The sequence below is a fragment of the Hemitrygon akajei genome, chromosome 11 (genome assembly GCF_048418815.1).
Source record: "Hemitrygon akajei chromosome 11, sHemAka1.3, whole genome shotgun sequence".
Lineage (NCBI taxonomy): Eukaryota > Metazoa > Chordata > Chondrichthyes > Myliobatiformes > Dasyatidae > Hemitrygon > Hemitrygon akajei.
Genome location: NC_133134.1, coordinates 5850521 through 5876545, shown reverse-complemented (window position 1 = coordinate 5876545; position 26025 = coordinate 5850521). Strand labels below are relative to the sequence as shown.

At 46.4% G+C, this 26025-nt stretch overlaps 1 protein-coding gene across 2 annotated transcripts in view; it reads right to left on the bottom strand.

The window, feature by feature from the left end:
- The window catches only part of vwa3a (von Willebrand factor A domain containing 3A), a 64135-nt gene extending 46751 nt beyond the window's left edge, over positions 1-17384 (bottom strand). The window contains exons 1-14 of one of the 2 annotated variants that reach the window (XM_073060126.1): positions 17264-17384; positions 17058-17168; positions 15650-15749; positions 14746-14870; positions 13036-13113; positions 11651-11705; positions 9013-9114; positions 8786-8892; positions 7295-7420; positions 5480-5588; positions 4857-4922; positions 3605-3730; positions 3241-3379; positions 2674-2777 (exon numbers count right to left, since the gene is read on the bottom strand). In XM_073060126.1, the coding sequence (XP_072916227.1) occupies positions 2674-2777; positions 3241-3379; positions 3605-3730; positions 4857-4922; positions 5480-5588; positions 7295-7420; positions 8786-8892; positions 9013-9114; positions 11651-11705; positions 13036-13113; positions 14746-14870; positions 15650-15749; positions 17058-17122 (1302 nt within the window). In that variant the 5' untranslated portion in view covers positions 17123-17168; positions 17264-17384. Of the gene's footprint in view, positions 1-2673; positions 2778-3240; positions 3380-3604; positions 3731-4856; positions 4923-5479; positions 5589-7294; positions 7421-8785; positions 8893-9012; positions 9115-11650; positions 11706-13035; positions 13114-14745; positions 14871-15649; positions 15750-17057; positions 17169-17263 lie in introns of those variants that run through there. The other variant, XM_073060127.1, reaches the window with a different exon arrangement.
- Positions 17385-26025: the final 8641 nt, after the last annotated feature.

The window sequence follows — 26025 nt, the reverse complement described above, 5'->3', positions numbered from 1 at the left end:
CGCTGATCAGTAACTGACTGCAGAGGGTACCGAGCCCCAGGCCATCCTGAATGGGATGCATGGCCTGTGTCTGCGCTCAAACATTTCTGTCAGCTGATCTCGGTGATCGACGCCTTTAAAGGGATGCCAGGCTGTAGTCAACTCTGCCATGATCATAAGACCATAAGACATAGGAGCAAAATTAGGGCATTCAATCATGGCTGATCTTTTACTCCCCTCCTCTGCCACACTACCCGGCCTTCTCCCCATAACCTTTGATGTCATGTCCAATCAAGAACCTACCAATCTCTGCTTTAAATACGCCCAACGACCTGGCCTCCACAGCTGCCTTTGGTAACAAATTCACCACACTCTGAATCTCCACATTTCTGTTTTAAATGGATGCCCCTCTATCCTGAGGTTGTGCCCTCTGTCCTAGACTCCCCCACCATGGGAAACATCCTTTCCACATCTGCTCGGTCTAGACCTTTCAACAGTCTAAAGGTTTCAATGAGATCCCCCCTCATCCTTCTGGATATCAGCAAGAACAGACCCAGAGCCATCAAACGTTCTTCGTATGATAACCCTTTCATTCCTGGAATCATCCTTGTGAACCTCCTCTGGACTCTCTCCAATGCCTGCACGTCTTTTCTTAGATGAGGAGCCCAGAACTGTTCACAATACTCAAGGTGAGGCCTCACCAGTGCCTTATAAAGCCTCAGCATCACATCCCTGCTCTTGTATTCTAGACCTCTTGAAATGAATGCTAACATTGCATTTGCCTTCCTCACCACTGACTTAACCTGCAAATCAACCTTTAGTGTGATCTGCTCTGAATCTCAGAATTTTGAATTTTTTCCCCATTTAGAAAATAATCTGCAATTTATTTATTTCTACTACCAAAGTGCATGACCATGCATTTTCCAACGTCGTATTTCTTTTTCCACTTTCTTGCCCATTCTCCTAATCTGTCTAGGTCCTTCTGCAGCCTACCTGTTTCCTCAACACTACCTGCCCTTCCACCAATCTTTGTATCATTTGCAAACCTGGCAACGAACCCATCTATTCCATCATCTAAATCATTGATATACAGCATAAAAAGAAGAACACCATTAGTCACTGGCAGTCAACCACAAAAGGATCCTTTTACTCCCACTTGCTGCCTCCTACCAATCAGCCAATGCTCTAACCATGTTAGTAACTTTCCTGTAATACCATGAGCTCTTAACTTGGTAAGCAGCCTCATGTGTGGCACCTTGTCAAAGGCCTTCTGAAAGTCCAAATATACAACATCCACTGCATCCCCTTTATCTATCCTACTTGTAATCTCCTCAAAGAATTCCAACAGGTTTGTCAGGCAAGATCTTCCCTTTAGGAAACCAGGTTGACTTTGTACTATCTCATCCTGTGTCACCAAATACTCCATTACCTCATCCTTAACAATTGACTCCAACATCTTCCCAAACACTGGGGTCAAGCTAGCTGGTCTATAATTCCCCTTCTGCTGCCTCTCTCCTTTCTAAGAGAGTGGATGCAGCCATCAGAGTAAATACCCTCTGTTACATCACACTGAGTGCACGTGGAGGCTTTAGAGAGGGTGCAGAGGAGGTTTACCAGGACGCTGTCTGGATTGGAGAGCATGTCTTATGAGGATAGGTTGAGAGAGCGAGGGCTTTTGTCTTTGGAACGAAGGAGGATGAGAGGTGACTTGATAGAGGTGGACAAGATGGCAAGAAGAAGAGACTGAGTGGACAGTCAGAGACTTTTTCTCGGGGTGGAAGCGGCTAACAGCAGGGAGCATAATTTTAAGGTGATTGGAGGATAGTATGGGGGAATGTGAGAGGTGAGTGTGTGGAACACGCTGCTGGAGTTGTGGTAGAGGGAGATACTTTAGGGATATCTAAGAGACAGATAAAAACATGGATGATAGAAAAATGGATGGCTATGTGGAAGGAAAGAGTTAGACTGACCTTGGAGTAGATTAGAAGGTTGGCACAACATTGTGGGCTGAAGGGCCTGTAAGTGTTCTATGTTCTATTATATAAAACTCTGGTCAGGCTACGTTTTGAGTATTGCATTCAGTTCTGGTCACACTACTACAGGAAGGACGTGGAGGCACTGGAGAGGGTGCAAAAGAGGTTTACCAGGATGCTGATATACATGGAGAGAGCGGACAAACTGGGGTTGTGGAACGGCGGAGAGGAGACCTAATAAAAGTTCGTCAGATTAGGACACACACGAGTACTGAGTCAGAATCTTTTCTCACCAGGGTTAGAAATCTAATACTAGAGGGCATGCGCATGGTGAGAGGGGATAAGTTCGAAGAAGATGTGTGGGACGAGATTTTTTTGACACACACGGAGTGGTGGGTATCCCGAATGTGCCGCCTGGGGTGCTGTAAAGAAGCTCTTAGGGAATGGAGGGATATGGATAGTGTGTGGGTAGAAGAGACTAGGTGCCATTAACTAGTACAGCATGGTATTGTGGGCCGAAGGGCCTGTTCCGGTGCTTTGCTGTTCTACGCAAGTACCTCGCCAGTGTGGGAATGGAGTATGGGTAGAGCGGGCCTCAGTAGAGAGCTCTATGACGAACGAGAGGGACGGAGGGAGGCAGAAGTTGGGAGGTCCTGAGGACAAGCAGCAGGGGAGGGAGGTCGGAGTCAGAGGCCAGAAGCTGCCCGAAGGTGGGACCTACCTGGTACAGGGTGGAGCAGACGGTCTTGCGCAGGATGGGGACGAACGCCTCACGCTGGGAGAAGGCGTTTGGAGCCAAGACTTGGTACAGGCCCAGCTTCCTGGCTGCAGGAGAGAGGGGGAGGGGAGGGGTCAGTGCACAGCAAGATCCAGTCAGGATGGGGCATTGAGTGTCACGGAGGGGCAGAGGTCAGCGAGGGCAGGTGTCACCAGAAGTAAGCAGTCGTTATGGGAATTGCTGAAGGATCGCGGAGAGGGATTCCTAGAAAAACGGGGAAGGGTCACAGGGCAGAGGGTCTCTGAGGGAAAATATTAAATGTGACAGGGCCTCTCAGAAGAAAGGTCACTGGGAAACGGGGTCAATGAGGGCTAAGGTCACTGGGGAGCAAGGTCACTGAGTGTTAGATCAGGAAGGATAGGGTCACTGAGGGGGAAAGTGACTGGGACAGGGTCACTGAGGGGATAGGTCAGGGGGTGGGGTGTGTTTAAGGGGAAAGGTCACCAGGGTATAGTTCATGGGCTGAGGGGTCTGGAGGATGATGGCACTGGAGGTGAGGGAGCACAACACCTTTCAGTCCGCTGTGCTTCAGCCACTCAGCCGAGGTTCGAGGCAGGAGGCCAGGGGTCTCGATGGAGAGCGGACCCTCGTGGTTGGGTGGCCGGGGGAGGAACCAGGCCAGCGGCATTCCTGCAACTTCTGTCGACACCTAGGCTCGGAAGGGAGAGAGCGGAGTCAGAGGGCCTGGTGTTCGGAGATCAGTACAGTTCCTGCCCCCTGACCCCACCAGAGTCCAACTTCCCTGATGCTCCCCCATCACTCCCTCCCCTCCCCTTTCACCAACCCCCTTCCCTATCCCTCCTCACCTCCCCCCCCGACCCTTCGCTCCCCCACGGCCGTACACTGCCCCTCCCTCCTGCACTGGCGACCCCACCTCAGCAAGGATGGCACCCGCCGCCTGTCCGAGCAGACCCTCCTTCAGCTCGGCCACCGCCTCCAGCGCCTCGCCTGCTCTCTCCAGCTCCCGAGCCAAGTCTTCGAGGTCAGTGCCCCAGCACGCCTGGACAGATGGACAACTCATAGAGAAGTACAGCATAGAAACAGGCCATTTGGCCCATCTAGTCCATGCGAAAACCATTTAAATCTGCCTACTCCCATCGAACGGCACTGAGACCATTGCCCTCCATACCCCTACTTCCATGTACCGATCCAAACTTCTCTTAAACATTGAAATCGAGCTCACGTGCATCACTCCTGCTGGCAGCTCTCTCAACCCTCTGAGTGAAGAAGTTTCCCCTCATGTTCCCCTTAAATCTTTCACCTTTCACCCTTATCAACACGTACAAACACGCTGGATGAACTCAGCAGGTCGGGCAGCATCCGTGGAAATGAGCAGTCAACGTTTCGGGCCGAGACCCTTCGTCAGGACTGAAGAGGGAGGGGGCAGGGGCCCTATAAAGAAGGTGGGGGGGGGGGGGTGGAATGTGCCAGGTGGAAAACCAATCAGAGGGGAAGCAGGGAGGGGATAGGCTGGAGAGGTGAAGAAGGAATGTAAGGGGAAAGCACTATGGGTAGAAGAAGGAGGCAGAATCATGAGAGAGGTGATAGGCAGCTAGAAGAGGAGGCAGAGTGAAAGTGGGATGGGGGAAGGGAGAGGGAGGGAATTACCGGAAGTTGGAGAATTCGATGTTCAACGTTGACTGCTCCTTTCCACAGATGCTGCCCGACCTGCTGAGTTCATCCAGCTTGTTGATTTGACCACAGCATCTGCAGTGTACTTTGTGTTCACCTTTCACCCTTAATGCTCCTGTTTCTATGTTTATTCCCATCTTTAGCAAGAATTTGAATATCTCTGTTAACTCCTCCCTCCCCCGAACTCTCCCCATCCCAACTGCAACCCCAGCTTCTCCAACAATCTCTGATGCCAGGCCAGTGGGCTGGCTGGCGTTCCTCTCCCTGTGAACGCTGCTTGACCTCCCAACCATCTTCCCCAATGTCCGGTCCTGGTCCCTGGGTTTGGTTTCTATCCCAGGTGAAAGGAATCAAGTTGCCAAGGTACCAGAGGCCCCCGGACACCCCACCCCCTCCCGGCAACAGTAGCCAACTTCCAGAAAAGGGTGTGAAGGAGATGGGAGCAAAGGGGGGTGGGCACATATCGTGGGGTGGGGGTGGCAGTATCGGATTACCTGACTTGCCAGGGTGTAGGAGTGGAAACGCCCTCCCGACGTCTCCGCCAGTGATCTCAGCAACGCCTGGAGACAAGGAGGGAGAATCAGTCCTCAGCACATTCAAATCACTGCAGAGAAAGAGGACATTCGGCCCATCAGCTCCTTGCTGACCCATCGAGCATCCTACACCAGTCAGTGGACAAATCAGACTAATTTTGTGTGGGTGAGCTGCATGGGATTCCTCCCACAGTCCAAAGATGTACCGGTTAGTAGGTTAATTGGTCATTGTACACTGTCCAGTGATTAGGTTAGGGTTAAATTGGGGGTTACTGAGCGATGCGGCTTGTTGAGACAGAATGACGTGCTCCACGTTGTATTTCTAAATAAATATAATAACCTCGGTGCTAAGACGAGTACTGACCTTGGTTGGAAACCAGCGAACCACAGCTGGGGGAAGGAATTTCCCCTGGAGAAATTTGGGAAGGAAGGTGATCCCACTGTTTCGGGATCACTGAGCTGTCAGGGAGCGAGCTGACGAGGTGGGGGAGGACCCAACCGCCCGCTGGCCATCCGCCACTGGGCGTGCACACACCCCACCCTATCCTCTCCCCAGTTCCGGAAGCTTCCGTCTGCCGCCTTACCTGGGTCATGTGATGGCTGCAGTCAAACGCCACTGTCTGGATGGGAAGACTCCTCCCGAGCAGACACTGCTGCAGGTGATCCCACAAAATCTCTGCTGGCTGGTCAGGGCTGCAAGGGGATGGAGACCTGTGTTTATAGTGCGTCTGTCATGTGCTCATTCTAACCCCCCCCACAACTCCCTGCCCCTCCCCAGCACTGCCTACAGCCAATGACAGACCACAGCTGTTAGTGCAGCTGCCCGTGAAGACCCAGGTTCAACCCTGACCACCAACACTGCCCGTCTGCCTCAAGTCCACATGCCAGTCCTCATTGAGGGGTCAGTGCCGCTTCAGATGTCTAAAGCATCAATTGTTTATAAGGCATTTGTCAGACCACACAGAGCATCGTGGGCAGTCTTGGGCCCGTTATCTAAGGAAGGATGTGCTTGCATTGCAGAGAGTCCAGAAGAATTCACGAAAATTATTTGGGGAATGAAAAGGTTAATGTATGAGGAGCATTTGATGGCTCTAGGCCTGAACTCGCTGGAGTTTTGAAGAATTAGGGGGATCCACTGAAACCTATCAAATATTGAAAGCCCTAGGTAGAGTGGATGTGAAGAGGATGTTTCCTATAGTGGGGAGTCTAGGACCAGAGGACACATCCACACAGAGGGATATCCATTTAGAACAGCGATGGGGAGGAATTTCTTTAGCCAGAGGATGGTGAATCTGTGGAATTCTTTGCCAGACAGCTGTGGAGCCAAGCAAGTGGGTGTACAGGCAGTCCCCGAGTTACGAACATCCGATTTACAGACAGCTCATACTTATGAACCGAGGAAGGAGAACGCCATCCGCCATTTTAAGTTGGATCGCGATGCCGTCCGCCATTTTAAGTTGTTGCCGTTGACACTGTGTTGAGTGTGTAATTTTGTATTTGGCTTAAATTTTTCTTAGCAAGATTCACCCTGACCCCGGCCCCCCCGTTCCAGTCAGCTGGTGGCACAGTGAGATCAGCGCCGGGCTGGAGAATGGAGTTTCCCCGAGTTTGATCCAGTGACCCCCGTACCATCCGTGCCTGGTTAATATCGAGCGCGCAACTCGACCTCATAAAAAAAAACACTGCCACCTCCAGTTTAAGTTCCCATGCGGAATATTGTTGAGGATCAACAGTACCCAAACCCAGCACAGCCCCCACTTGTCCCATTTAACCTGTCTCAGTGTGGTGGACTTTTGGACCCAGGGAATTCAGTGTGGTGGTCCTTAGGACCCAATGGACCTCGAGAGCCGGTGCAGCTCAGGACCCGCCGCCCACAGTGTTTCTGTTCTGTTGATGAGAAGCAATCGCAATTGAAAATAAAGTGGAAATAAAGCGTTTGGAAAGAGTTGAAACACCATTGGTCATTGGAAAAGCGTTAGGCTACAGTTGGTCAATGATCGGAACAATTTTAAAGGATAAAGTGAGAATAATGGAGCATGTGAAAGGCCCTGCACCGATGAAAGCTACAATTATTACTAAGCAACGCAGTGGTTTAATTATTGGAATACATACGTTTCTTAAGTGTTTTATATGCATAGAAAGGTAAAAAATATAGTATATACTAAGACAAACGTTTGGCTAACTGACGCTAAATAACATCGGATGTACTTGTTCCGACTTAAAGACAGACTCAGGAATGGAACTCATACGTAACCCGGGGACTGCCTGTATTTAAAGTGGATGTTGACAGGTTCTTGTTTAGTCAGGGCATCAAGTGTTACAGAGAGAAGGCAGGAGAATGGGGTTGAAAGGGGATCTGAGGTTCTGGGCAGAGCTCCAGGGTCCAGCTCAACTCTTACCAGGTCCCCAGGACAATCAGTAGAGCATCCAGCTGCCTCACTTTCAGCACCACGTTCAGAGCCTTCAGCAGATTGCAACTTCCACAGGGTTGGAGACCTTGAACCCACTGGCAGGCTTCGTCCATCCTGTAAAGTGAAAGGTAGCGGTGAGGCTGTAGCGTATCAACTAACCAGCTGTAATGCGCTGACCAGCAGTGAATTAGCTCTAATATGCTCAATGGCCACATCACTAGACACACCTGTACACCTATAAAGTTCAACGTGTTTGTGTTTGGAGGTCCTCTTCTGTAAACCACTGCTGTAATGTGTGGTTATTCGACTTCCTGTCAGCTTGAACCAGCCTCAAAGTACATTTATTATCAAAGAATGTATAAATTACACAACCTTGAGATTTGCCTGCTTACAGGCAGTCACAAAACAAGAAATCTGAAAGAACCCCTTTTAAAAAAGCAAGACCAACACTCAATGCGGATAGGGAGAAAAAAACATAAATCGTTCAAATAATAAAAGCAAGCAACAGCATTCCGAGCCAGATTGAGTCCACGGGCCCTGAGCCTGGAGCTCGGAGTAGGCCCGCAGCCTCGGTCTCAGCTCATCACACTGTGGGGCAAGTCGCCACAAAGCGTGTAGCAGTCAGATCAGTCTCACAGCTTCAGCATCACGGAGAGAGGAGTGATCATCACAGGACAGCGAGTGAAATCAACCTGACCCTCGCCTCCAGTCCTTCCTTCCCAGGCCAGTGATTAAATTGTCTGAACGCCAGGTCAGGCCCCACACTAGGACCTGGGCCCTGCCACAGCAACACGCCCTTGACCTGGACCTTGCCATCCAGCCTGAAGACGTTCCCGACCCCTCCAAGTTGGCTTAGAACGATCCACCTCGTACCCGGGTTAGATAGACGGGCATCGAAACCCCTCGGCCTCGACTCCTTACTGAATTACTCACTCCATCTCCATCTCAAACAGGTTACACTCCAATTGTGCAGCACACCAGCATCCCTTGGCCATTCTCCCCTAAACTTTCTAATTAACAAGGCGTTTTCCCCACAGAACTGCCGCTCACTGGATGCTTTCTGTTTCTTGCACCATCCTCTGTGAACTCCAGAGTGTTGTGTGGGAAAATCCCAGCAGATCAGCCGTTTCTGAGATACCTTGTCTGGCACCAACAATCATTCCACAGTCAAAGTCACTTAGATCACATTTCTTCCCCATTCTGATGTTTGGTCTGAATAACAACTGAATCCAATGACCATGTCTGCATGCTTTTATGCATTGAGCTGCTGCCAGATGATTGGCTGATCAGATATTTACATTGACGAGCAGGTGTACAGGTGTACCTAATAAAATGGCCACTGAGTGTAGTTTTGATGTACGTGTGATAATTAAATAAATCTTTGATAATTAACCCGATTCTGATTCTGTAACCCAGAGGTGGAAGGTCTGAGACACCAGACACAAGCACTGGGTGGCTGGTGGTCGCGGAGGGACTTACGTGCGGATGTTGAGGTCACGAGCATTCTCCCACAGGGGGTAGAGGTCACTGCCGAAGGCCAGGAGATAGATCTGTTTGGTGTCCCTCATCTGCTCGTCCAGCAGAGTCTGTCACACAAGACAGAGGGGTAGGAAGGTTCAGCTTATCGTGACTACAGAGAGGCCAACGCAGAAAACTGTGCCCATCCCGCATGCAGATGCCTCACCCCTTCGAGCCAGGACACTAACCAGCAGAGCTTCCTGCAGCTGTCCCTGTCGGCCAAGGCCGCAGTTGGCATCAGAGCAGTCCACCAGCACGCCCAGGCGCTTGCCTCTCACCAGGCCGAACACCTGGGGAGGAAGAGACAGCAGCTTAGAGCAGGGAACAACAATGACTCACCACACCACCACTGCATCTTCCAAACTGTGAGGAACCCATGGGAATACCCTGGGTGGGATCTATACTGCCCTGCACATCAAATCGGAACCAATTCCAATTCCAATCAGGAAGAAAGCCACCAGTGTCCGTACTTCATTAGGAGTTCCTTTAACTCATATGTTCTGGTCGTGTCCGCTTTTGAAAAAATATTGGAAAGATAGTTTTGATATTATCTCTGCGGTATTGAACATTGATTTACAACCCCATCCTATTACCGCAATTTTTGGTTTACCAATGATGGACTCAATTCATTTATCTTCTTCCGCTTGTCGAATGATTGCATTTCTTACACTAATGGCTAGAAGATCTATTTTGTTGAATTGGAAGGAAATTAATCCTCCTACTGTATTTCATTGGTTTTCTCAAACTATGTTATGTTTAAATTTAGAAAAAATTAGAAGTGGTGTATTTGACACTTCTACTAAATTTGAAAAGATATGGAGACCATTTATTCAATATTTTCATATGATGTAATAGGACCCTGTTCCAGGCCTATTTGATTTTTCAGTTTTGATTTCATATATGTCAAGAGGATCGGAGTTGACGACACTGATGATTTTGTATTTTTGTGAGATATTATAAACAGCCCTTTTTTTCCTCTTTTTTATTTTTTCTGTTTTTCTCTTTTTTGTTTTTTTCTTCTATTAGTTATTTGATTTTTTTAGATTAGTTTTTTTTGCATAATGATTTTTTTTCTTTTTTCCTTTTTCTTATTTCTTTTTATTTTATATTATGATACACCTAGGTTTGCCTTGTCTGTTTGTATATTATATCATTTACGATGTGGGAATACTTATTTATACTGTAATCATTGTTCTTGTAATCTTTTATAGTTAGTTGAAATATGTACGTTTGTGATCCCATTATCTATGTACCAATTTTATTTTGTTATTAATAATGATAATAAAAAGATGGAAAAAGAAAGGAGTTCCAGGAGATTTTCTACGTCACCAAATTTCTACAGATGTACCATCGAGAGCTATCTGACCAGTTGTATCACCATCTGGTCTGGAGGCATCAATACACAGGATCACCAGAGGCTGCAGAGGGTTGTAAATTCAGCCAGGTCCACCTCGGGCACTAGCCTCCACCATCGAGGGGTGACGCCTCAAGAGGGGCATCTATCGATAACCTCACCATCTGTGGTATGGATGCACGGTACTGTAGCATTTAGCGTAAGGACCTTACAGCACCAGAAATCACAATCTGCGTTGAATTCCCTAAAGGAGTTTGTACGTTCTCCCCATGAATACTTGGGATTCCTCCAGGCGCTCCGGTTACCTCCCACATTCCAAAGACATACGGGTTCGGGTTAGTAAGGTTTGACATGGTGCCAGAAGCATCTTGCGGGCTGCCCCATTTGGTCTGTGTTGGCCGTTGTCACAAATGGCGCATTTCACTAGAATTTTCAATATTTCAATGCACTGTACATGTTGCAACTAAAGCTAATCTTTGTCTTTTATGCCATTCCTCATTACTACCTTTGGGGAGGAGGTGCAGGAGTCTGAAGACACTCACACACACTATTTTAGGAACAGCTTCTTCACCTTCACTGTAGGATCTCTGAATGGACAATGAACACAATGTCATTATTCCTCCTATTTTGTAATACTTACTTACTCCTGTAAGTTGGAATAATGTTTACCTCTGTATTATTACCACAAAACAGTAAAGTTCATTGCATACAAGCCTGCTACAACTTCCCAATCACCACAACCCTGACAAAACGTTCCAGTATTTCCTGAACAAGAACTCTGATTCCTTCAGCTCCGTGATGAACAGTGAGGCTTTCTTTTGGGAATATTCGCTCCAAATGGGGGAGACATGGCAGTGCGGCGGTTAGCACATCACATCACAGCACCAGCCACCCAGGTTCAATTCCTGCCACTGTCCATACGGAGTCTCTATATGCTCTCATCACAACCCTGTGGGTTTCCTCCTACAGTACAAAACGGTATGGGTTAGGGTTAGTAAGTTCTGTGCAAACTATGTTGATACTGGAAGCATGTGACCCGAGGGATGCTCCCAGCACACTTTGAGACTGTTATTGCAAATGATACTCTTCACTGTATATTTCAATGTACCAATAAAGCTAATCTTTAATCTTATTTTGAACAGGGTTTGGGGAGAGGTGGAATATAGTACAAATGGAGTGTTAGAATGTTTTATTTAATGAAGTGAAACAGTAACTGTGAGTGTACACTGGGGCGGTGGGGAGAGAGAGCTCTAAACTGAAACAACACACAGGAATGCTGTGATTCAAATTCCACCAGACTCGGCCAGATACCTCACCCCACAGAAGAGACTTTCGCAGCAGGTAAAACACCAGATGTGTACGACCCTGGGAACAGGACTGCCCAGCTGGTTCACCGAGCTAGGACAAGCACAAAGGGCCGAATGGCCTCTTCTGACTTCAGTCACCCCAATGCACAACCTCAGAGCACCAACCTTTCTGCTCCCTTCCTTGAGCCACTGGATCCGTTTCTGATAGGCGTCAACCATTCTGAAATATATAGCCAAAGTTACATTCACTGGCAACGGTTCTTGACTACTTCTTTAACTTTTTATTCTTCTTGTTGTAATTTATAGTATATTTTATGTTTTGCATGGTACTGCTACTGCAAAACAACAGATTTTACAACATGTCAGTGATAACAAAACCTGATTTTGATTCTAAATCTCCTCTGCAACCTCTCTAAAGCCTCCAATCTTTCTTGCATTACAGAGACCTGAACTGGACATAAAACTCAGAACCTTAAGGCACAGGAGAAGGCCATTTGGCCCATCGAGTCTGTTCCACTATTCCATCAGGTCTGATTTATTATCCCTTTCAATCCCATTCTCCTGCCTTCTCTCTTTAACCTTTCACATCCAGACTAATCAAGAACCTATCAATTTTCAGTCTAAATATAGCCAATGACGGTCTCCATGGCAGTTTATGAAATTGGATTTCAGATTCACCACCCTCGGGCTGAAGAAATTCTTCCTCACCTCTGTTCTAAAGGGACATCCCTCTATTCTGAAGCCTCTGGTCATAAACTCACCCACAAAGAGAATCATCCTCTCCACATCCACTCTATCTAGGCCTTTCAATATTCGGTAAGTTTCAATGATAAGTCCCCCTCATTCTTCTAAACTCCAGGAAGTGCAGACCCAGAGCCATCAAATGCTCCTCATACATTAACCCTTTCATTCCTGGGACCATTCTCATGAACCTCCTCTGGACCCTCTCCAATGTTTAATACATCCTTTATTAAATGAGAAAATCTGTAGAAATTGAAATCCGAGTAATACACACAAACTGCTGGAGGAGCTCAGCAAGCCAGGCAGCAGAGTAAACCGTTGACATTTAGGACTGAGACCCTGCATTGATGAAGGGTCTCAGCCTGAAATGTTGACTGTTTACATCCTTAGATATGGGGCCCAAAACTGCTCACAATACTCCAAGTACGGTCTCACCAGTGCCTTATAAAGCTTCAGTATTACACCCTTGCTTTTATATTCTAGTCCTCTCAAAACGAATGCAAACACTGCATTTGCCTTCCTCGCCACCAACTCAACCTGCAACTCCTGCACTAGAACCCCCAAGTCCCTTTGCACCTCAGATTTTTTAATTTTCTCCGTTTCGAAAATAATCTGTGCCTTTATTCCTCTACCAAAGTACATGACCATCCACAGCTGTCATTGTATTCCACCTGACATCCTTTCTGAGATAAGGGGCCCATTATTCCTGTACAGGTCGACAGGAACATGGGGAGAACGAGCACAGGAAAATAGTGCTGTTCAGACGCAGAGCTGATGGGACAATGGCCTGCCTCTGGAAAGTGACTTACTCTCGGACCCTGGATTCAAATCCGGCCACCAGGTCGAGGCTGACTTGCAGGTGTTTCACCTCGCTCTCATCCTTGTTCCTGTCGGGAATAGGAAAGGGTTGGAGTTAGAATGGAGAAACGGCAATCGCAGTTCCCAGGAAACTGGAACTGGATCTGGTTTATTATTGTCACATGTAAGACTGTTCATGAGACACAGGAGCAGAAATAGGCCATTCTGCCCATCATGGCTGAGTTGTTATCCCTCTCAAACCCCATACTCCTGCCTTCTCCCCGTAACCTTTGAAACCCTGACTATCAATCACTACTCTAAAAATACCCAATGACTGGGCCTCCACAGCCTTCTGAGATACAACAAAAAGCTTGCTTTGCAGATCAGATCATTACACGGAGCATTGAGACAGAACAAGGTAAAACAGTAACAATGCAGAACTAAGTGTAACAGCCACAGAGAAAGTGCAGTGCAGGGAAATAGTAAGGTGAACAGTTGTAACGAGAACCTCACTTTATAACAGAGATGAGAAGAAATTTCTTCAACCAGAGGGTGGCGAATCTGTGGAATTCATTGCCACAGGTGGCTGTGGAGGCCAAATCATTGAGTATACTTAAGGCAGAGGTTGATAAGTTTTTGATTAGTCAGGGCATCAAAGACTACAAAGAGGCAGGAGGAGAATGGAGCTGAGAGGGAAAATGTATCAGCCACGATTGAATAGCGGACTAGACTAATTCTGCTCCGTCTTATGGCCTTACAACAAGGTAGATTGTGAGGTCAAATGTCCATTTTATTGCACCAGGGAGCCATTCAATGGTTTTACAAGAGCATGGTAGAAGCCGTCTTTGAGCCTGGTGGGATGTGCTGTTTTGCCTGATAAGAGGGGAGAAGAGAGAATGTCTGGGGTGGGTGGGGGTCTGTGATTACACTGGCTGCTTTACCGAGGCAGTGACAGTGCAGTCAGAGTCCACAGAAGGAGGGGGGCCGGTTTCCCTGATGTGCTAAGCCTGTCCACAATGCTGCAGTGCTGGGTAGAGCAGCTGTTGGGATGCACCAAACCATGACGCTTCCGGACAGAACCCTTCCCAACGACGGAGTTTGGTGAGGGCTGAACTTCTTCAGCCTCCTGATAAGTCATTGGGAAACTTCCTTGGCCATGGTGTCTAAGACCTGGACCCCCAAGTCCCTCTGCACCACTCTGACCACGTAGATGTTCAGGAACGTGAAGCTCTCGACCCCGGTGGGCCCACGGTTGTGTAGCAGTCAGCGTGACGTTATGACAGTTTTGGAGTCTGGAATTTGATTCCGGCGCCCATCTGTCCGTCCTCCCTGTGGGTTTCCCCTGGGCGTTCTGATTTCCTCCCACAGTTCACAGACATATCGGGTAGGTTAACTGGTCATTGTAAATTGCTCTGTGATTAGGCTAGGGTTAATCAGGGTTGTTGGGTTACTGGGACAATGTGGCTCAAAGACCCAGTAGGGCCCACTCCATGCTGTATTGTTAAATAACCAAATAACTCTTTCAGCCTCCACAGCATTGGTGTAGACAGGAGCTTGTGTACTGCCCACTTACTGAATTCAATGACCAGCTCTTTTGTTTCAATGACATTGAGGAATGGGTGTTGTCACGACAATACGATACGACGTTCTCTATATCCTTACTGTACTCTCATTCATGACTATTCAAGATATGCTCCCCCCCACCCCCCCACCGGACTCACGTGACGATGCTGCCCTGCGTCAGAAGGTCTCGGACAGTTAGCTTCTGGATCTCCAGGCCATGATTGGCCAACCACTCAGCAGAGGTCTGTGTGTCGCTGGGGACCGCTGGTCCACTGGCTGCCTTCTGTGGGGGGAGAGAGACAGAGAGAGAGAGAGGTCCATTGGAGAGGTGGTGACAGGAAAGGAGGGGAGGGGAAGGAGAGGGTCATTCGGAGTACTGAGAGCAGTTTTGGGCCTATATCTAGGAAAGGATGAGGCAGCATTGGAGAGGATGCAGATGAGGTTTATGAGTGATCCTTGGAATGAAAGGGTTAACCCATGAGGAGCATTTGATAGCTCTGGGCCAGTACTCGTTGGAGTTCAGAAGAATGAGGAGGGAATCTCATTGAATCTATCTGAATATTGAAAGGCCTGGATTGAGTGAACATGGAGAGGATATTTTCTATAGTGGGAGAGCCTAGGAACAGAGGGCACAGCCTCAGAATAGAAGGACATTCCTTCAGAACAGAGATGAAGATGAATTTCTTTAGCCAGAGGTGATGAATCTGCAGAATTCAATGCCACAGACAGCTGTGGAGGCCAAGTCATTGGATATATTTAAAGCGGAGGTTGAGAGGTTTAGATTATTCAGGGTGTCAAAGGTTACAGGGAGAAGGCAGGAGAATGTAATTGAGAGGGATAATAAATCAGCCATGGAATGGTGCAGACTCAATGGGCCAAATGGCCTAATTCTGCTCCTATGTCTTACGATTTTCTCTCGGGAGGGATGAAGTAGGGTCTCACCACGTTGAGGAGGCAGGAAACACTTTAATCAAATCAGATCCTATCCCTTGGGAGCTGGGCTCCGAAACTTCACCTCGAAGTTAAGCACTTGCTCTCAGCCTGCTAAATCTGCCAACGTACCAACAGCTGGCTGGTCTGATTAACATGTGTGACCAGTAATGCATCGTCTGGTTCGAGATCCTGCCACACCTTCCTCAGCTGCTGGGGACTTCTCTTCATCCTTGAAAAGCAACAAGAGAGTTGGTTATGTTAACCCAAACTCTTTCACTCATCATCAAGGATGTCAGAGGTGTCGGAGTCAGTGCCGCCCCCTAGTGTTCGTGCAACAGAAGACAAGCCGTGATGTTCCGCTGCGGTTTTCAGCAATGTTTATGGACTTGAACTATATTTTTTGTGAGACTGCATTTTACAGTTATCTTATTGTTATCTTATGTGTGCTATATGTGATTTGTGCTGTGTACGACTGTTGGTATTGTGGTTTGCATCTTGGCCCCAGAGTAACATTGTTTTGTTTGGCCGTATTCATGGGTATTTTTGTATGGTTGAGTGACAATTAAACTTGAACTATGAACTTTGAAGGACCCCCCACCACCCAGGCCATGCTCTCTTTTCGCTACCACCATCAGGAGCCCCCGGTCCCCACCACACAGTTAAATATCAGCTCCTGAACCAGCATGGATAACTTCACTCACCTCAATACTGAACCGATTCATTCACTTTCAAAGACTCCACAACTTATGTTCTCAAGGGTTTTTCTGCAGTTTGTCTTCTTTAACATGTTAGTTGTTTGACCTACCTCTACCACTTGTGACTTTAGCTTAAAATCTTCTAGTTTTAGAGGCACGATCCTGAAAAAAGGCCGAACTGAACCCAGCCATGTTATCTACGCTCTTGATGGTTTTCTAAACCTCCACGAGGTCACCTCTCAGCCTTTTCCGTCACTGGAACAACAGTCCCAGCCTGTCCAGTCTCTCCTTGTCACAGGAGCCCTCAGCCCTGTCAACATTCCCCAAATTAATTTCAGAACCCTGTCCAGCCTGTGCCTGTGATGATGCTACAAGTAAATGTTTCATTGCATGAAACACAGGGTCAGAATTGGGCCATTCGGCCCACTGAGTCTGTTCCACTATTCCATCATGGCTGATTTATTCTCCCTCTCCACTCTATTCATCTGCCTTCTTCCATAACCTTTTACACTCTATCAACCTATGCTTTAAATATACTCAATGGCTTCCTCTCCACAGCGTCCGTGACAATGAATCCCACAGCTTCACCACCCTCTGAATAAGAAATTCCTCCTCATCTCTGTTCTATATGGACGTTCTTCTAATAGTAAATCCGCCATGATGGAATGGCGAGCAGGCTCAATGGCCTAATGATGCCTCAATGTCTATGGTCTTATAATAACTCCGTCTCACATCACATCATGGTGCAGCAACTCAGATCCCCGGCTCCGTGCTGGGCACAGCGGACAATATGAATTCATCCTCTCTACTGGGCTCGGTGACATTATTGTTAAGGGACTTACAATTCGCTCTGAAGGAACTGCTCATTGGCCAGGATGTCGGCCATGCTCCCGGTACGTTGGCTCATGCTGTCGGCACCTGTAGCTCCGGCACGACCCCCACCCGCTGCGGATCTGTACAAGGACAAATGAGTTGCAACCAAGTTGCTGCTTCGCGAAGGTAAAGACTATTTCGAAGCTCTCATGACCGCAGTACTTCCACTACAGACCTTCTTGTAGCCTCAGTCGGGACGCCGGTGCGCGTTGATTGACAGGTCCCGGGTCCCCAGATGGCCGGATGATTGACAGCTCCCGGGCCCGGATTCCAGCCAGCAGACTCGGCGGCCCGTTTCCCCACCGGCTCCGGGTTGTTTCTCGGTTGCCACTGGAGATGGGAGAGTTCACTCTCAACGAGTTAGTTAATCCCCCCTTTCGTAAGGGTGAGGGGAAAACGCGACCACGACCGGAGACGGGTGCATTGCAGCCTAATCATTTCAAACAAAAAAAACGAACAAAAAAGCAAGCAATACAGATCTGCAGTTTATTAAATAGTTTGAGTTAGATTGCGTGGTATAGTCCAAACTTTGCCTGAAGTTGTGGCGAATTGTAACCTAGCAACTCCAGGGTGCAAACTGCGGCAAACTGGAGTCAGCCAACCGCCAGCCAGCGTCCTAAACTCCTGGTGAACAATACAGTATTCAAAATTGTTTAATATCATTTCCAGAGCATAAGTGTAGAGAACGAAATAATATTATTACAGATTTGATGCAGCACAGAAAAAAAACACAATAAGATAAAAGAACAAAATAAAAAACGCAAATATAAACACATAAACAAGCTTATGCTGGAGGAACTCAGCAGGCCAGGCAGCATCTATGGGAGAAAGTACAGTTGATGTTTCGGGTCAAAACCCTTTGGCAGGACTGGTCTATATTCACAGATCGATTGTATGTCTATAAGGTGATGCTAGGCACAGGAGTGTCTGTGCATTAGGTGACTCTGACAGGAAATGATAAAGTGGTGGTGGTGGGTATCAACTCCGATAATGCTTGCGCTGGAAATCTGAAGCAAAAATAGAAAGTGCTGGAAGATGCTGATTAACTCCGAGACTGCGGACTACCCCGTTAATGTTACAAGAGTGGATTCAGGAACATGCCTTCCCTGAACTCCTGGGTGCAGACAGTAACGATTTGGCCTGCGCATTTTGGTGTATCACTGCCATGATGAGGCCACACTCAGGCTGGAGAAGCAAGACCTCATATTTGTTCTGGGTAGCCTCCAGCCCGAGGGTGTGAACATCGATCTCTCAAACTTCTGGAAATCTCTCACCCCTCCCCCTTCTCTCTTTATCTATTCTCCATTCTGGCTACCCCTCACCCTTTCCCTTCTCTTCCCCTATCACCTCCCTCTCATTCCCCTCCACCTCCCCTTTCTCCTACGGTCCACTCTCCTCTCCTATCAGATTCCTTCTGCAGCCCTTCGTCTTTCCCACCTGTCAGCTTCTAGCTTGTACTCCTCCCCTCCACCCACCTTCTCCCTCTGACATCTTCCCTTTTCCTTTCCAGCCCTGATGAAGGTCTTGGAACTGAAATCATTTCCATAGATGCTACCTGACTTGCTGAGTTCCTCCACCATTTTGAGATAGGTGGAGGTGGCAGATGAAAATTCACGTTGAGAGATTGGAAATGTTACATTTTGAAATGAGGCAAATAAAAAAAGCAGACACAATTCTAACTCTGAGGTGCAACAACAGAGACCCGGGGCTATGTGTCTATTATTCATGGCAAGTGACAGGGCAGTGGTTGTAAAAGCAAACGAGGTTTTGGGCTTCAAATTCAGATTCATTTATCCCACGTACATCGAAACACACAATGAAATGGACGGCATGGTTAGCGTGATACTATTACAGCTTGGGGCGTCAGAGTTCAGTCCTGGCGTCCTCTGTAAGGAGTCTCTCTCTGTCTTCCCCATGGAATGCGTAGGTTTCCCCGGGCACTCTGGTTTCCTCCCACAGTTCAAAAGACAAATAGTTAATTGGTCATTGTAAGTTGCTCCATGATTAGGCTAGGGTCAATTGGAGGGTCAAACCACCAACAAGAGAAAATCTGCAGATGCTGGAAATCCGAGCGACACACACAAAATACTGGAGGAACTCCGCTTGGCCAGGCAGCATCTACGCACATCTTCCAACTGTACTCTTTTCCATCGATGCTGCCTGGCCTGCTGAGTTCCTCCAGCATTTTGTGTGTGTTGCTCTGTTAATTGGAGGGTGCTGGGTGGAAGGAGGGGTTAATCCGCACTGTATCTCATAAATAAAAATAAATCAACACAACCTAAGGATGTGCTGGGGGCAGCCCGCAAGTGTCACCCTACATTCCAGCACCAACACAGCGTATCTACATGTTCAACAGAACAACACATAAAACAAGTCCCTTTCCTTCCTTCACTTATCCACACACACAGGTAGGCCATCTCCAACAGCCTCCAGTGGACCCAGATTTGCAGATATTTTGACTTTGGTCTTCAAACTTCAGGCTTTGATCTTTGGGATTGATGACAGGACCCCGAACTCCAGACTCACCAACCTGGGGATGGGGGTCACCATACCTCATGCCTCCTGCCCACATGGACCTCTGATCCCAGGACCCACGGACGTGGAGGGACTTGTCCGCCAACCAAGGTGGGTCACCAGCCCTCGTCCACGGGGCCCAGCGACCTCCATCATCAACAATGGAGATTGCTGTCTGCAACCACAGAGAGCCTGTTTCCTGTCCCAGACTCATCATTTGCTGCTCTGACCCCTAAACTCCCCCTCATCCCTTTCCTATACCCTAACCTGACCCCTGACTCCCTGCACTGTCCCCAAACCCTTACGAACCTCAAAAGCAACCAAGTCTGAGCCACAACCTTGATGGAGACCACAGCTTGATGTCAACTTGATGCATTCCAAATCAAAACACGGAGTACAGACTGAAGAAAGCCTGATGAGCCTTTACAAAATGGAGGCTCAGGCGGTGCTAGAAACTGTTGGGGGAAAGAAAGACAAACTCGTTTTTAGAATTTTCTTTTAAAGCCTCATCAACAATAGCAGAGGGGACATCATGTCCCTCGAAGGAGGCTGTTTCAGAAGTTCTGGAGTGAAATGTCTCATCTGGAGAATAGATGCAGTGGAAAATGAGGAATTTGGAGGCACTGTTGTCATCTTCACAGGAGACAGGATCAGAATCAGAATCCAGTTTAACACCATACATACACAGTAGTGTAGCAGTTATTGTAATGCTGTCACAGTACCAGGACCTGGGTTCAAGTCCTGCTCCCATCCATAAGGAGTTTGTATGTTCTCCCAGTGACTACATTTGTTTCCTCTGGGTGCCTCCCATGCTCTAAAGATTTATTTATACAGGACGCCACGGTAGCATAATGGTTAGTGCTACACTATTATAGCTTGGGGCATTGGAGTTCAATTCTCGCCATCTGTAAGGAGTCTCTGTACGTCCTCCCTGTGCAATGTGTGGGTTTACCTCGGGTGCTGCCGTTTCCTCCTACGGTCCAAATTTGCACTGGATTGGTTATTGTAAATTGTGCCATGATTAGGTTAGGATTAATTGGGGTCGTGCAGTTGCTGGGGTGGCTGGAAGAGCCCACTCCATGTTCTATTGTTAAATAAAATAAATAAATCGATATCACTGGCATACGTCGTGACATTTGTTTTATGCAATGCAAAATAATTTTTTAAACTATAAATTTCAGATATATCTCTCTTTTTTTAAAACTACTTATTTAATTATATATATATAAATAATTAAGTAAGTAGGGAAAAAAGAGAGAGAAAAATAAAAAATATTGGGGTAGTGTATGTGGATTCAATGTCCATTCAGAAATCTGATGGCAGAGGGAAGAAGCTGTTCCTGAAATGTTGAGTGTGTGTCTTCCGGCTCCTGTACCTCCTCCTCAATGGTAGCAATGAGAAGAGGACATGTCCCAGGTGACGGGGGTCATTATTGAGGAATGTCGCCTGTTTGAGGCATCATGTTATGAAGATGTTCTTGATGCTGGGGAGGCTAGTGTCCGTGATGGAGCTGGCTGAGTTTATATCACTCTGCAGCTTTTTCCAATCCTGTGCTGTGGCCTCTCTGTACCAGACAGTGATGCAACCAGGTCAAGGCAATATCACTGCAGGCACAGGGATGGCTGATGTTTTGGACACAGGAATAATGAGGGTCCTCTATTAATGCTCTATGGATGAGAGAAGAATGGAGGTCTACGTGGGAGGGAAGGGTTAGATCGATTTTGGGAGTAGGTTAAACGGTCAGCACAGTATTTTGGGCCAAAGGGCCTGTACTGTTCTATTCTCTGTTGACTGTCATTTTCCCTCAACAGGTGCTGCTTAGATTTTTATTTGTTTGTTGCATGTACATTGAACCATGCAGTGAAATGCAAATGCATCGTTGCATTAACAACAACACAGGACAAAGATGTGCTGGGGGCAGCACCGCATGTGTCACCACACATTCCAGCACAACATATCGCATGTCCACGATGTTCAACAGAACAACACAAGCACCAACCACAAAACAAACGCCTTTCCCACCAACCCACACAGATGGTCCTCCAACCCCAACAGGCCGCTCTGGGTTTCTGATCTTCAGACCGTGGCCCTGTACTCGCCGACGTCTGCTGAGTTCGGTATTTGTATTTGTTCTTTTATAAATGCTTGGATCAGTTACACTTCTTTAAGGCTTTGCTGCCTGGGTGAGGGTGGAGACCCCCTCATGAGCAGGGAAGCCAGTTTTCAGTTCTGTGGATGGATCAGAGTAGCCAGGATTGTACTTGGAATGGCAACTAGAAAGGATTTAATAAGATCGTAAGGTATAGGAGCAGAATTAGGCATTCGACCCATTGAGTCTGCTCCACCATTCCATCATTGCTGATTTAGTTTCCTTCTCAACCTGATTCTCCTACCATTCTGACATCCTTTCTAATTAAGAATCTATCGACCTACACTTCAAACAGGGGTTCCCAAACCCTTTATGCCATGGACCAATACCATGAAGTGAGGGGTCCACGGACTGCAGGTTGGAATGCCCTGCCTTTAAATATATCCAATGACTTGGCCTCCACAGCTGACTGTGACAATGAATTCCACAGATTTACCACCCTCTGGCAATTCCTCTTCATCACTGTTGTAATGAGATGTCCTTCAGTTCTGAGGATGTGTCTTCAGGTCCTAGACTTCACTGTAGGAAACATCCTCTCCACATCCACTCTGTCTAGGCCTTTTAATATCCATAGTTTTCAGTGAGATCCCCCTTATTCTTCTAAACTCCAGTGAGTACAGGCCCAGAGCCATCAAACACTCCTCATACGTTAACCCTTTCATTCCTGGGTTCACTCTCGTGAACCTCCTCTGGAGCCTCTCCAATACCAGCCCAACCTTTCTCAGACAAGGGGCCCAAAGCTGCTCACCATATTCCAATCACACCAGAATAGTTGAGACTGGAAGAGATTTAGGTGAGTGGTGAAAGGAACAAATTTGCAATGCTAAGTCATGGATAGAATGGGATCTGACAATGGGTCAAATGGCTCTCTCTGCCTGCTTTCCCCACTGCTAATTTATTTAATGATTGTTAACCAATCATTTTGATTGTCAATATCAAAATGTAGGTGATATTTAAATTGCAATAGACTTTTCATATTCAATTTTCCAGGTCCTTTGTAAAGATTTTAAAGATTAGCTTTATTTGTTACGTGTACATGGAAACATACAGTAAAATGTCTCATTTGCATTAACACAGTCCAAGGAGATGCTGGGGCAGCCCACAAGTGCTGCCATGCTCCCAGTGCCAACACCATGCCAATTTACAAACCCTAACTCGTACGTCTTTGGAATGTGGGAGGAACCTAGAGCAGCTGGAGAAAACCCATGTAGTCCCAGAGGGAACGTTATAGACAGTGGTGGATTGAACCCCGATCGATGTAATGTATGAGACACACATTACAGATAATGGTTAGAAATGAACTCCTTACAGATAGTGGTGGGAATTGAATCCTCGCCCTACTAGGATTTGTAGTATTCAGAATTGTTTTGGTTGGGGAATTAAAATACTCAATGGATCAACTCATTAAAACCAATCAAGGAAAATTCCTTGAGGAATACAGTAATTAGTTGAAGGCTTATTAACATTTTGAGTGAGGCAGGACGCATGCGATAATTTACTCGAACCACACAGCAGGGGGAGCCATGAGCCAACGTTTAACTTGAGACCCTGGAATTACACGAGTTTCTATCTCACTATTTTTAATTGAGACATCATGATGTTATCACAGGTTGATCACCCCTTATCTGAAATGTTTGGGGCTGGAAGTGTTTCGGTTTTTGGATTTTGGAATATTTTCATCCATATAATGAGATACTTTGTGGATGGGACCCAGGTCTAAACATGAAATCCATTTACATTACATAAACAGCTTAAAATATACCCTGAAGGGACAGTAGTTTATATAATATTTTAATAGTTTTGTTCATGAAACAATAATGTGTACATTTACCATCAGAAAGGTAAGCTATCACTACCCTGGCCGCCCAAGTGGACAGTCAGTGGCTGTTTGGCATCGCCACCATTCCTGACTCTGAATTTATGTGATATTGGTAAGCAGTCTTTGTCTTACACTTGTTCATCACACATAAATACTTAACAATAAAAATGATCGCATACCATAAATACAATACGTGCAGGGTGATAAAAGCAGCTCAGCAGTATCGGGAGAATACCTGTATCAGCTGTTGAACCATGGAAGATTTTCACTCTGCACCTTGGTACTTGAACGAAAAACCCTACAAAAAGTAGTTGATTTGGCCTAGTACATTATGGGTAAAACCTTCCAACCACTGAGCACATCTACATGAAACGCTTTTATAGGAAAGTAGCACCCATCATCACAGATCCTCACTACCCAGGCCATGCTCTTTCTCGCTGCTGCCATCAGGTGGAAGGTACAAGAGCCTCAGGACTCACACCGGGCTCAAAACTGCCCCTCACCCAGCAGGCTTGTAAACAAAGGGGGTAACTGCACTCACTTGCCCATCCATTGAGATGTTCCTACATACTTTAGGACTCTTTATCTTGATTATTTCATCTTCTTGTTATTTATTTATATTTGTATTTGCACAGTTTGTTGTCTTCTGCACTCTAATCGGTCTTTCATCGATCCTGTGGTAGTGGTGCTAAGAAGTTTGCGAACTCTGTAAAATATTCTCTATTTCTGCATAAATATGACCTAAAATGTGATCAGATCTTCACAAAAGTCCTAAAACTAGATGAAGAGAACACAATTAAATAAATAACACAAAAAACATTCTACTTGTTCATTTATTTATTGAGAAAAATGATCCAATATTACATGTATTTGTTGGAAAAAGTATGTGAACCTTTGGTTTCGGTAACTGGTGTGACCTCCTTGTACAGCAATAACTTCAACCAAACGTTCCCGGTAACTGTTGATCAGCTTGGAGGCATTTTAGACCATTCCTCCTCACAACTTGTGGGCTTCCTTGCATGAACTGCTTGCTTCAGGTCCTTCCACAACATTTCTATAAGATTAAGGTCAGGACTTTGACTCAGCCATCCAAAACACAGATTTTCTTCTTTTTAAACTATTCTGTTTTTGAATGACTCATCTTTTGATCATTGTCTTCTATTAAGCTTCAGGTGATGGACTGCAACCCTGACATTCTCCTGTAAAATGTCTTGAAACAATTTGGAATTCATTGTTCCCTCAATGATTGGAAGCTGTCCAGGCCCTGAAGCAGCAAAGCAGCTTCAAACTTTTCCACCATGCTTCACAGTTGGAATGAGGTTTTGATGTTGGTGTGCAGTGCCCCTTTCCCTCCAAACACAGCAGTGTGCATTTCTGCCAAAAAGTTCAGCTCTTGTCTCATCTGTCCACTGAACATCGTCCCAGAAGCATTGGAGAACATCCAGGTAATCTTATGCAAAATTAAGGCACGTAGCAATGATTTTTTTTTGGAGAGCAGTGGTTTCCTCTGTGGTGTCCTTCCATGAATTAGTCTGAACTTCCATTCTTGTTCAGTGTTTTTCTTATAGTGGACACATGAACAGAGATAACAGCAAGTTCTAGAGATTTCTGCCGGTCTTTTGCTGTAACCTTTGGGTTTTATTCACCTCCTTCAGCATTGCACATTGTGCTCTTGGTGTGATCTTTGCAGGATGGCCACTCCTTGGGAAAGCAGCGACTGTACTTAGTTTCCAACATTTATAGACAATTTCTCTTACTGTGGACTGATGAACACTTAGGTCTTTAGAAATATATCAGTAGCCTTTTCTAGCTTCATGCATCTCTACAATTCTTCTAAGGTCCTTTGAACATTGTTTTGATAGAGGCATGGTGTACATAAACAGATCCTTCTTGAGTAACCTGTCTCTGTGCATCTTTTTTTATAGGGCAGGGCACCTCCAATCTCATCTCATTGCCTGGAACACCTGACTCCAAATAGCTTTTGTAGAAGGCATTACCCCAGAGGTTCACATACTTTTTCCAACAAAAACATGCAAGATTGGATCATTTTTCTCGATAAGGAACAAGTATAATGTTTTTAAAATTATTTATTTAATTCAGTTCTCTCTATCTAGTTTTAGGACTTGCATGAAGATCTGATCACATTTTAGGTCATATTTTTTCAGAAAGAGAGAAAAATTTACAGGTTTCACAAACTTTCTAGCACCATTATAGCTACAATTCTGTAGACTTGCTGAGTATACCCAAGGAAAATGAATCTCAGGGTTGTATATGGTGACACATATGTACTCTGAGAAGGACTCTTTACAACTCATGTTCTCTGTATTATAAACACATTGTACGGCATGACCATTCAGACAGCAATGTGAGGATTTTCACTGCAATATTAGAAAGAAGGATTAGTTCACCCCCCAGGCCTCCAGAGAACATTGTTTAATTATGACCACACTATTTA